Raw genomic sequence first — 12,885 nt, forward strand, 5'->3', positions numbered from 1 at the left:
AGGCAACGTCACAGCATTCCACTCACCCTCCACCAGTGCAGATACCCTCACGTCTGTGGGAATTTGATCATGTGTAAGAACAGTGGCACTACGTGGTGAGCATAGCATAGACATGCCCAAGGAGCTGACGGAAGCAGTCACTGTTGCAGCCACTCCTAGTTGGAGTATTGTGGAAGGGCAAGGAAATGTCCAGCTTTAGGCTGATGGCATTCCTCAGGATTCATCAACAAGGCGGCAGATGCTGGAGCTGAAGTATGAGGTACATGGACATCTGTTGGAGCTCCCAGAGGATTTGCATACGCTTGCACGATTGAGGAGCCCATCCAAGCCATGAGTGCAGTCATGTCGCTGGTGTATGCACGCATGGCCTCCAATGAGACAGTGATAATCCTCATGGAGAGCTACATCCAGCATACCATCCAGTGGATGCAGGAGATGCACACTGACATGCATGCATCGCCACTTCATGAGCTCGTGAGCAATGGCTGGGCACAAGATGCCTGGAGTCCTCACCAGGTGCTCATGCTCCTCAGATAAGCAGGGAGGGACAAGTCTGTCCTGAAAGGGTAGAGGAGTGGTTGCCCGACGTCTGAGGGCTCCTCTCAAGGCGCTCCTGACGTGGACAGTGGGTCCTCAGCCTCTCTGACTGTGACACTCACTCTTCATGAGGTCATGAAGACAGAAGCAGCTTCTGCATGTGCCAAGGCCCTCTAGGCCTCACACAACCACAGGATGACCGCCACAGTCATCAATAGCAATGGTGCAGAATGGTAAGCAGCCTGCCTCCATGTCAGTAGCTTGCACAGGGAGAGCACAATGTAGGAGCACCCACAAGCGCATGCTTAAATCCACCTAGCTGCACTTGGGTATCACTGGGTGATGATTATTGTCTTATGTCACATTGTTGCCTAAATGTGTGAAATGAAATGTAATCTGTTGTACTACAAAATAATTCCTGTACTAATTTCTGCACTATTCAGTCCTTAACAGCTGGAGTGCTCTCGAGAAGAATGTGATTGGAAGGTCCGGACCGCATGAGGTCAATGTGATATCCATGCCTTGGCCTGATGTCATGATGGGCCCAATGAGATCTTAAGGGCATTTAAAAAAAGGTCAATGGGGCTATAGGAGGGAGAAGATTTAATTTTTTACATGGGCATCTAAGGAAGGCTCTTAAGAGATGCGTCTGTATTAGTGGCTTGCGTATGTCATCGTGCCTTGCCTACTGTCCCCTGGGTGCACTGCCATTGTTCACCTGGTCTGCAGCTCCCTCCAAATTTTCCTCCAAGGCGGAGGAGCGGTCACACTCTAGGAGGCCCTCACTCTCCAAAGGCTCTCCCCTCCGTAGCACCAGGTTGTGCAGAGCACAGCACAGCTCAATATGAGACCTTTGCTGGGGTATACTGAAGGGCTCCACCAGATCTATCCAGGCATCTGGAGTTCATTTTCAGGAGGCCTATGGCCTGTACCACGGTCACCCTATTGTATACCTCTTCTGCATCTGTGCAGGGGCTCTGCACAGGCGTAAGGAGCCATGTCTTCACTGGCTAGCCCTTATCACCCAGTATCCATCCTCAAAGATGCATGGGTGGCTTGAAATGCCTTAGAATGAAGGAATTGTGACAGCTTCTCAGGAACCTTGCACAGATCTGAGGGAACCATTTGTGATCATTGCAAACCAGATGTACCATGAACGAGTGGTGGCCCTTCCTTTTGATGAGGACTGCTGCCTGGTCTGCGGGAGCCTTGATGGCCATATGCCTGCAGTCGATTATACATTGCACTTGGGGGAATCCAGCGATGACCACTAGTACCACAGTCCTCTCTGCCTGACTGGCTGGATCAGTGTGAAACCGCACGTATTGGCCAGCCCTCTTGAACATGGCATTCGTGACCAGCAGGAATGAGGCACAGATTGGGAAATGCCTCAGATGTCTCCAGATGATCCCTAGAATGATCCTGAGGCATAAAAATGCAGCGCCACTGTGTCCTTCACTACCACAGGCAATGGGTGCCCACCATTTCCCATTTGGTGCAGATCCTCCTTCATCAAAAAGCACAGGTCGGTGACCATTTTCCTGGACAGGCACAGTCTTCAGCAACACTGATGCTCTGCAGGAAGCAGAGTCCTGTTAGTAAAGCCTTTCTGGCATGAGGCTGGTTGTGTGCCCCTCTGCACTCTCCTCGTCCACGCAACATTCCACCCTCATGATCCTCCAGCCCTTCTGGGTGTTGCAGCCCCGCTGCTGGTCCTCTCACTCTCTTTTGCTCCTCCTCACTGGAGGCCTCAAAACCAGAATGAATGAGATCCATTGTCACTTGCAGCGCTCACTTCTCAAGGCCTCTCACTCCCCTTACTCTGCACACATAACTTGCACCTCAGAGAGAATACTCAATCTGTATGCCTTCGATGTGCTCATCAAGTTTGCCCACCCTCCAGCTTTTCACTCCCGCAATTCATTCACTCTCACCTTCCCTGCACTGAAACGCTGCTGCTCACAATGGCTGCTAACTCCAGCCAACACTGACCTGCCACTAAGCTCCCGCCTCCTCAAAGTCAGAAAGGTTGTAAAGCTCCATTCTTCATGTGTGCCCCTGGTAAAATTTCAAGTCCTCCAGAAAATATCTAGTAATTGGCTCCTTCACAGGCTCAATTGCCTGCCCGCTACCGAGAAGCACGGTCTCCACTCGGCAGCCCGGCTGCCTCCGGCAAAATTCCCTAGCGGCGTGATCATGTTGGGCTTCTATACTAATGCGTTCCCCCACCATTTTGCCATCTTAACTGCCTCCCAGCCCACCCAGGGTGCAAGAAAATTCCGCCTATTTTCTTGATACCTTTTTTTCCCAAGTGTCTGGGCAGCACTCATTGCCCATCTCTATGAAGAAGAAAATGGAGAGGAGACCAATGCTGACAGATCTATAATAAAAGCGAAATACTGCAGATGCTGGAAATCTGAATTAAAAACAAGAAATGCTGGAAATACTCAGCAGGTGTGACAGCATCTGTGGAGAGAGAAGCAGAGTTAACGTTTCAGGTCAGTGACCCTTCATCTGATGATGAGTCACTGACCTGAAACATTAACGCTGACAGATCTATGTTCCCTTTACCTTGCTCCCAGATTTCCAGGGCTGCCATCGAGGCATAGGTCTGTGACTGCGTTACTAACAGTTGCAGGCCCAACTTAGCTCTGGTCCTGAGGCAGAATGGGCTTTCCCAGTCCCCTCCCACTTACTCAATTACTTCTGCTCATGTCCGCAACAGTCCTTTTCCAGTGCCACCCCGAGAAACTGGTAGTAGGCCATGTGCCTAAACTTTCCTCAGATCAGATGGTCTGAAGGGGTCATGCAGCAAATCAAACACATCCAACAGAGCAAATGGCCAAGTCCCTCCACGCTATACTGAAGTGCAAAACTACTTGCATCACATTCCTAGTTTTCTATGTTTAACACACTCTTAGTTATTTACGTTATTTTTCAATACACTTCCAGCAATCTATTGTTCTTTACATGCATACATTCTGTTGTTCTATTATTCTATAGATGTAATACACTCTGGCTACCTATTAACTCAAATGCAATGGACTATTCATTATATTCAATCTGTTTTTGATATGTAATACACTCTCTGTTATATTTAATATACTCTTTGCTAAATTCTATTGCCTATTTCTTATTTTATATGTAATACTTTCCATTACATTCAATACATCTCTAGCTATCGGTTATTCTATATACACAGTATATTCCTAGCCAATTCAATACACTCTGACAATCTATTATTCAACATGAAATACACTCTGACATTTATTATCAACATGTAATATATTCTGGCTATCTATTATTCTATGTATAATACACTCTGGCTATCTGTTATTCTATTTATAACATATTTCTCGCTATTAATAATGCCAAGGATTAAGACTGACAAGGTACTTAATCATTCCATGACCAGAGCACTGCTCTAGCAGTTTCAGTACCTCATCCATATTGGGATTTTCTCTCTTCAGGTTCCCTGCTGCTGAGATCACGGTTTTTACAGCTCTCATTCCAAAGTCATAATGATCCTGTAGCAGAGACACCAATTAATAATCAATATAAGTCTTTGTTCATCAGTAAGTTTTACACCACAGATTGTGCATGAGAGAAGTGGTATATTATTGGTGCAGTATTCACCATGACAATCTTAGCATACATGAATCCCTCAAAAATATTATGCATTACTGAAGCTCATTCACAACTAAAGCATCACTTTGATATAATTCCCATGGTAAAACCTGAAATTAATGGACAGTGACGCATAGAAATTGAATGCAGATGAATCAAACATTACAGGGACAAAAGCAAAATAATGCGGATGTTCAAAAAATGAAATAAAAACTGAAAATGCCGTGAATACTCAGTAGGCCCAGTGGCATCTGTGGAGACAGAAACAGAATTAATGTTCCATTCTGCTGAAAGGTCATCGATCTGAAACGTTAACTCTGTTTCTCATTCCACATATGCTGTCTGATCTTGAGTGATTCCAGGATTTTCAGTTTTCATTTCAAAGATTGCAGGGTGTGCTCAATACAATATGCGGGGAATCTCACGAATTACAGGGTACTTTAAACAGGAGGGTTCTGCTGGGATTGTGGAAGGATACAGATTAAATTTCTCTCTGCTCTCAGCTGGTTAATGTGGGGAGGGATGGGGTGGGAGACAAGGAGTGAATAATGTAGTCCTGGCTGTCCCTTGACTGTTGTGAGTGCTGACACCTTGTTAAACCAACCTCATGCAACAATGTGAGGCCAGCCATTTAATATTTTTGAGCTGCTCTCAGCATAGGGAGCACGATGCACTGCACAATGGAAAGCCAGAGGGGTGCAGGGCCAGAATGTTATGTGCCAGCAACCAGTGAAGAGCTGTTGGCTGCCCCTATAGTACTGCCACTTTTGTTTTAAATACAGCATATGTGTCTCATAACAAAAGTGGTGCTCGGCTCTTCTTCTTTTCCCAAATAACTCTTTTCTTGTAAACAATGCACTTTTGTTATGAGACACATATGCTGTATTTAAAACAAAAGTGGCAGTACTATAGGGGCAGCTAGCAGCCCCTTATGATGGCCTCAAGATGGCCTAATAATATGTATGGATACCTTTTATGTCACTTTGTCTGGTTGCTCAACATTTGTTCAGGAAAACCCAAAACAAGAACTTTTCTTTAGGTACTCCAATATATTCCCCGACTAGGTCCAAAAAGAAAAGCTTGAATGTGTGCTTAGTTATTGAACTGCAAAGGTAATATTGTTCCGTTTAAATTATTAACTTACCTGTGAACTGAGTTGCTCAGAGGATAATTTGAAAGTTGTGGTGATTTTCTTTGCAAGGACTTTAGCGTTGTTAAATCCAAAGGAATACAGGGAAATCTCAGCAATCATGGCGTAGTCAGGGACCATCATGGCTACAGGTCTAAACAAAGCCTAAACAACAGGAAACTCATTACAGTCTAACAAAACATTGAAAATACACAAAAAGGGAGAGTAAGAACATTGGAATACAGAGTGATTTTGACTAATTCGGAACTTGCTGCTCTTGAAAAGTAATTCCAATTTACAATTTGGGCCTGATATTTATGGGGAGGTAGGACTAGAACAGGGGAGTGCGGTAGTGGGGGATGAAACCTGGAAATTCAGGGACAGGGAGGTCCTGCCGATATTAACGGGTATTTGAGTCGGACACTGGCAATTCGGAGGGAGGGAGAGAGAGAGAAATCAGGGCTTGATGTGGGGAAGGTGAGCAGTTTCAGAGCCTGGCAATGGAGAGGGTGGGAGAGAGAGGTCAGGGCTTGGTGGGGGAGATGATTTTGGATCCCAGCAACTGGGGAGGGATGGAAGAAGACATTGGGGCTCAGGATCAGAGCTTGGTGGGGGTAGAGGAAGGGAGGGTAATGGAAGGCGGCAGGCTTGCCGGGGTGTGGTGTGAGTGGTCACTCATCGTATCAATGAGGAGTAGCCATCATAGGCAGAAGGGAGGTCATAGGTTTCCTTGAGGGGCCGGAGGGAACACTCCTGCTCCTGACCCAAAAGGAGTGCTCGAAAAAGCAATAACTTGCTGGAGGCAGCAGCTCCCGCGTCCATTTTGCTGTCAGTTTTCCCAAGCCCTGGGAAACCTGGCCAGTAGCTGGTAAAATTTAAATCAGGGTCCCAAATGCATTAGGGGAGACCGATTTAAATTTGATAATGAATTATTTTGTATCTCCAAGCTGGGCCAAACACACACAGAACTCACTGCTGTAAAAATGGCAGCAGGCGCACACACAGCGAGTTGTGGTTGTGTTCCCTAATTTTTAATTCCGCCATCCCCGGACCCTCTCCTGCCTATCATCAGGGGATTAATATCAAGGCCTTTATTTACAACAATGAAATGCTGCCTAGCCTACAGTGTGCTTTCCAGCTGTAGCACAATTTAGAGGTTGCAGTATAAAAATTGTCAGAGTGGAGCACTGCAAATATTTGTTGGCCATTTTCAATTGTGTTACAAATTTATAATGTACAGAGTAATGCCATTACCTTGATTCTACTTTTGGTCCATATACACAAGGACGTACGTGAAATGTATCATGGAAGTTCTCGAAAATGTTGAAAAATATTCACTTCTTCAGTATTGACATCATCTTTTACCACCTCTCCTCTGTGGCACCACCATTTCAGTGTTCCAATCCTACACTGTCTCAATATAGTTGGCACTTATCTGCAAAGGCTTCTCCACCTGCCAGTTCACAATTAGTTCCTCTTTGCCCCAAGCTTCCATTGTTAGTTTCCTCCTAATCCCTGTTTACAAGCTAGCATTTAGCTCCATTACCCATAACTATGGGGTCAGCATCCGTATCTGTTGATAACATCCAACTTTACGCGTTTGCCATAAATCATCAGCTCAAATTTTTACGGTGCTATCTGACTACTTGTTTAAATAACAAGTTATGGATAGAGTCATAATGACACAGAAGGAGGCCATTCAGCCCAGCAAGCCATGCCTGCTCTCTCTAGAGCAATCCAATCAGTCCAATCCCTGGCTCTATTCCCATAGCCCTGTAAGTTTATTTCCCTCAAGTGCCCATCCAATTACCTTTTGAAATCAGTCATCTTCCATCACCCTAATAGGTAGCAAGGTCCAGATCATTTATACTCGCTACATAAAAAAGTTCTTCCTCACATCCCCCTGCATCTCTTGCCCAAAACCTTAAGTCTGTGTCCCCTGGTCCTTGTACCATCAGCTAACAGGAACAGCTTATCTTTGTCAGAATCTTGTACACCTCTATCAAATCTCCCTCAATTTCCTTTGTTCCAAGGAGAACAATCCCAGCTTCTCCAACCTAATCTTACAGCTAAAATCCCACATCCCTGGAACCGTTCTGGTAAATCTCCTCTGCATCCTGTCAAGGAACCTCACATCCTTCCCAAAATGTGGTGACCAGAACTGGACACAATACTCTAGTTGCAGACTAACCAAAGCTTAATAAAGGTTCATATTAGCCTCCCTGCTTTTGTACTCAATGCCTCTATTTATGAAGCCCAAGATCCCATATGCTTTGCCAGAACTGTCTACAGTTTAACATTGGCAATGCTACAGTTATCCTACTTGGCTCTCATCAGAAACTCTGCACCTTAATGCCAGATTTTACCTCCCTTCCTGGCTGCTTGCTGAGGCTGAGTCCAACAATGTGCAACTTGCTTTCCTATTTGATGCTAAGTTGAGCTTCAAATTCAAAATTCTATCCATCACCAAGAACTCTTGCTTCAACCAGTAACTGCTCGGCTCCATCTGGAACATCATCCTCACTACTGAAACTCTTATTCGTGATTTGTCACCTCCAAGCTCAACTTCTCCCATCATGACAGACTGCTAAGCTCTATCCTATTTAAATAATTAATTTAAAACTCTGCCATCCATCAACAACTACCTGACCCTTACTAAATCCTGCTCACCAATTACTTCTGTCCTAACCAAACACCACTGATTTCCCATACCACAGCTCACTGATTCCAAAATTCTCCTCTTCTTCCAAAAGTTCCTTCAAGGCCTTGCCTCACCCTATCTCTGCAGCTGCATCTAACTTCTTGCACTCTCTGCTCTTCTGATACTGGCCTATTGGACTGGAATTTGCTGTGTGTGGCAAAGCAACAACCCTCACTGTTGGCCTCGAAAAAAGCTGTCCATGAAGATTTGGTGATCTCTGCAGGATGGACTTCACCTCTCCTGAAGTCAGTTTGAATTTTGTGCTAAGTCAAGGGAATCTCCAGGCATTCAGCAACAGTGATGTCATCAAACAGCCAATGGCATTGAAGTATTCTCAGAGACATCAAACCAGGAAGTTAAAAATTACTGAATTCTTTCACTCTCAATTTTTACACTTTACAGATGGAGAATAAATGATTGGGACATACACATGGGATTAAGGTAGAAGCTAAAATATCACAAACAAACTTAAAAACTACATATTTAAAAATGTGGAATTGTTAATCACAATGGAGAAATTTGACACAACAAATATAAAATTACCTTTCGGGACCAGTAATTAGCTGTAATTATGAAGTTAGTGCACAATTAAAAACCCAATTACATCTTTCAATAAGATGCAACTTTTTCGAGGGATTTTACAGCAAGACTAAGAACGTAAGAGTGGAAGTTCTAGACAGTTCATTGATTTCTAATTGATTGTGGTCTGGGCTGCCACACCCTCTGGAGAAGTGACAAATCACTGACAGCAACATCTGAATTTCTGCATTTAACTGCACATGTGCAGATTCCAGAAGTTGCTGTCAGTTTCAGAGTAGTAATGTGTTCTTCTACTGTGGAGACAGATACAAGACAATAAAAAATATTCATTTAATGTCTCTGTCATTTCTTTATTCCCCATTATAATTTCTCCTGTCTCTGCCTCTAACTGGTCCACATTTACTTTCATTAATCTCTTCCTTTTTAATATATCTACAGCTTTTACACCTAATTTACTCTTATATTCTCCTTTTCTTTATCAATTGCTCAGTCATCCTTTGCTGAATTCTAAAATCCTCACACTTCTCAGGTGTACTATTCTTTTTGGCAACCTTATAAACCTCTTCCTTTAATCTAATACTATCCTTAATTTCTCTTGTTAGCTACAGTTCGACCATTTTTCCCATGAGGTTTTTATTCCTTGAAGGAACATATATTTGTTGCAAATTATGAACTAATTCTTTAAATGTTTGCCTCTGTTCTCTTCACTGAAATCAGGAGGACAGCAGAGGCACCAGTATTCATATATAAAAATCCAATAGTAAAAGAAATATTGCCAGAAGACTGGTGGACAGCCAACGTAATCTTCAGCTGCTTCATCAATGACCTTCCCTCCATCATAAGGTCAGAAGTGGGGATGTTCGCTGATGATTGCACAATGTTCAGTACCATTCGCAACTCCTCAGATACTAAAGTAGTCCGTGTCCATATGCAGCAAGACCTGAACAACATTCAGGCTTGGGCTGATAAGTAGCAAGTAACATTATTGCCACACAAGTGCCAGGCAAAGACCATCTCCAATAGAGAGAATCTAACCATCTTCCCATGATATTCAACGGCATTACCACAGCTAAATCCCTCACCATCAACATCCTCGGGGTTACCATTGAACAGAAGCTTAACTGAACCAACCATATAAATACTGTGGTTACAAGAGCAGGTCAGAGGCTGGGAATTCTGGGGTCATTAACTCACCTCCTGACTCCCCAAACTCTTTCTACCATCGACAAACCATATGTCATGGGTGCGATGGAATACTCTCCATTTGCCTGAATGAGTGCAGCTCAAATAACACTTAAGAAGCTTGACACCATCCAGGAAAAAGCAGCCTGCTTGATTGGCACCCCATCCACCGCCTTAAACATTCACTTCTTCCATCACTGGCACACAGTAACAGCAGTGTGTATCATCTACAAGATGCAGGGTAGTAACTCATCAAGGCTCCTCGACAGTACCTTCTAAACCTGCGACCTCTACCACCTAGAAGGACAAGGGCAACAGATGTGTGGGAACACCACCACCTTCAAGTTCCCCTCCAAGTCACTCACCATCCTGACTTGGAACTATATCGCCTTTCCTTCACGGTTGCTGGATCAAAATCCTGGAACTCCCTACCTAACAGCATTGTTGGTGTACCAACATAGGCTGCAGCAGTTCAAGAAGGCCGCTCACGAGCATCTTCTCAAGGGCAGTTAAGACTGGGCAATAAATGCTGACCTTGCCAGCAATGCCCACATTCCATGAACAATTAAAATAAAGTGTGACATTGTTCATTTTCATAGCAGGAATGAGGAGGCTATTTATCACTTTGAAGGTATGAAATTAAATGTGGTACAGGATCAAAGAGAGCTCGGAATCCAGATGCATAAATTGTTAAAATTAGCAACTTAAGTTAATAAAGTCATAGTGTAAAGTATGGGGTTCTTTTCCCCTAAAAGGGAAGACAAAGGGGAGACCTGATAGGAGTCTGTAAATTTATGAAGGGGTTCAATATGGGGGAAGTGAAGAAACTATTTCTGAGTGAGTCCAGACAAAGGGCACGAATATAAGATACCCACCAGTTGGTCAAATAAATAATTTGGGAAGAAATTATTTATACAGAGACTGGTGAGAATGTGGGACTCAGTCCCACATGGAGTAATTGAAGCAGACAGCATTGATGCACTGAAAGGGAGATTCAATGTATACATAAGGGATAGAGGGGTATGGAGCAGATTAGGAAAAGATGAGTGGGAAGAGACTCGTGTGTAGTATAAACACTGGCACAGACCTGTTGAGCCGAATGGCCTATATCTTTGATGTAGATTCCATGTAATTATAAATCATCGAGAGCAGTGGTACTACACCATGTAATTTTTACCAGAAACATATGAAGAGAAATAACAGATTTCTAATCAAGGTTTGCCAGACAGGAAGAATTGGCCCCTTTAAACTTCCTATGCTTTGTGAGATCAGTTTTTCATGTATCATTTTAATGATGGAAATACTAAAGTGCATTGGAAATGAACAGAAGTTAATTGCTATAATTCTCCAGTGAGATTGTCCATTACTGTTCCTCAGTGTAAGTGCTTTATTGCATTATTATATAAGAGTGAACTGATTCTAATAGATTTCAGCCCATTGTATTAGTCAGGAGGAAAAACTTTTTACGCAGAGAGTGGTTAAGGCTTGGAATGCGCTGCCTGACAGTGTGGTGGAGGCAGGTTCAACTGAAGCATTCAAAAGAGAATTCGACTGTTCTATGAAAAGGAAGAATGTATGTATGGGGTTACGGGGAGAAGGCGGGGTATGGAACTGAGTGAATTGCTCTTTCGGAGAGCCAGTGTGGACTCAATGGGTCAAGTGACCTCCTTCTGCGCTGTAACAATTGTGTGATACTGTGCTTCTGGGTGCTGAAAATAGCCCCACCAACTTGCGTGATGGTTCCCTGGCACTATCCCACCTCCAGGCAATTTTTCCGGAGGTGGGATGGGGTGGGTGGGGGGGGGGGGCGGCGATGTGCAAGACTACCTGCCCACACACAGAGGGTAGCCAATTCAGCTTGATAACGGCCACTTAAAGCCAATTGAAGGAGGTAGACTAGGATTTTCCAGTCAGTCTCTAGGTTCGTGGAAGTGGCAGGGGAAAGTGCCTGGAGATGGTCTCCTGTTGGAAAACCAGAAGGCCAGTGCTCCAGGCAGGCTTCAAGGCCCTCCCTGCCTGCCTGGGTTCAGCAGCAGCCGCAAGCCGCCCTTAGAAGAGCTCCCCCTCTCCCCAGAATGGTGGCCAGGATGCAAAGGAGAGAAGGTGCCTCCATTTTGAAGTGCCTTCTCCCTCATTTACTTGCCATGGCAGCCTGCTGCTCCTTTCAAGCTAGAAAGCCTCTGATTGGCCTTCCAGCTTCGAGCCTGCTCACCGTCCTTAACTGGACAGAGCGTCCACCCTCGGGCCATTAATTAGATGCTCCAAGGAAATTCACATTGAGTGACTGTTTTCCACAGAGTGCAGGCTTCTGACCGCCATTTGAGCCTGATGGCTGGGTTCAGAAGCCCAGGCAAAAATCCTGCCTTGTGTTAGTTTATTAAAATCAGTCAACATCTCTAGGTTTATTTCTTTATATTTAGTGGATATAGGATTTCTGCATGTGCCAGTGTTTTATTAGTATTAGTACTGTAGATATTCCAATACTGCTTAAGATACAGTGATATGTGGGCAAGCACATATACTAATATATGTTCCATTTCTTTTAAGATGCAGCATTTCACAGACATGTTTGCATATATTTTATATATCCCATTTGTTAGAGGTGTAGCGGTAAATAAATATGTACATATTGGTCAACCGAGGCGAGAGGAGTGCACTGTCTTTTCAAGTTCCACGTCTCTGCAGGTCACAACATATATTTAAATGATCAGCCAGTTACCAATACGGTCAATCATATACTCGACTCTTTAACCCAGAATAAAATACACCAAACAGGTTCTAATGTTAGTTCAATAAACAACAAAACTATCAGTTTATTATTGTAGCCGGATGGCTAACAGCTAAAATTGTGCAAAGGATGAAGGAAAGAAAACGTTGCCAGCTTTGCAGAAGGAGAAGGACTGTGAAACAGCTGCAGTAGTTGTTTAACGAATCCAGCCTGCTGTGATAAGATGTGCTACTGCTAGACAAGGACAGAAAACAAAAACAAGGCCAGATGTATTTTGTTTTGCTTTGCAACTAGGACTAAGCAAAGTGGATGACTCCAGGTCAGGGGTGTACGTGACTAAGGACATTCTCGAGGCTGGGAACAATTGGATTAAAAAGAGGAGGCTAGGAGCCCTGAAAGGAGTAGACTTGCAGGATCATTGCAGAAAGGGAACCCTAAGTT

At 44.0% G+C, this 12,885-nt stretch overlaps 1 protein-coding gene across 1 annotated transcript in view; it reads right to left on the reverse strand.

Annotated features, from left to right (window-relative positions):
• Nucleotides 1–12,885, reverse strand: part of dnah1 (dynein, axonemal, heavy chain 1) — a 697,254-nt gene that overhangs the window by 420,816 nt on the left and 263,553 nt on the right. The window contains exons 32-33 of the mRNA XM_068051405.1: nt 5,309–5,458; nt 3,978–4,064 (exon numbers count right to left, since the gene is read on the reverse strand). Of these exons, the coding sequence (XP_067907506.1) occupies nt 3,978–4,064; nt 5,309–5,458 (237 nt within the window). The remainder of the gene's footprint in view (nt 1–3,977; nt 4,065–5,308; nt 5,459–12,885) is intronic.

This window comes from Heterodontus francisci, chromosome 19, assembly GCF_036365525.1.
Source record: "Heterodontus francisci isolate sHetFra1 chromosome 19, sHetFra1.hap1, whole genome shotgun sequence".
Lineage (NCBI taxonomy): Eukaryota > Metazoa > Chordata > Chondrichthyes > Heterodontiformes > Heterodontidae > Heterodontus > Heterodontus francisci.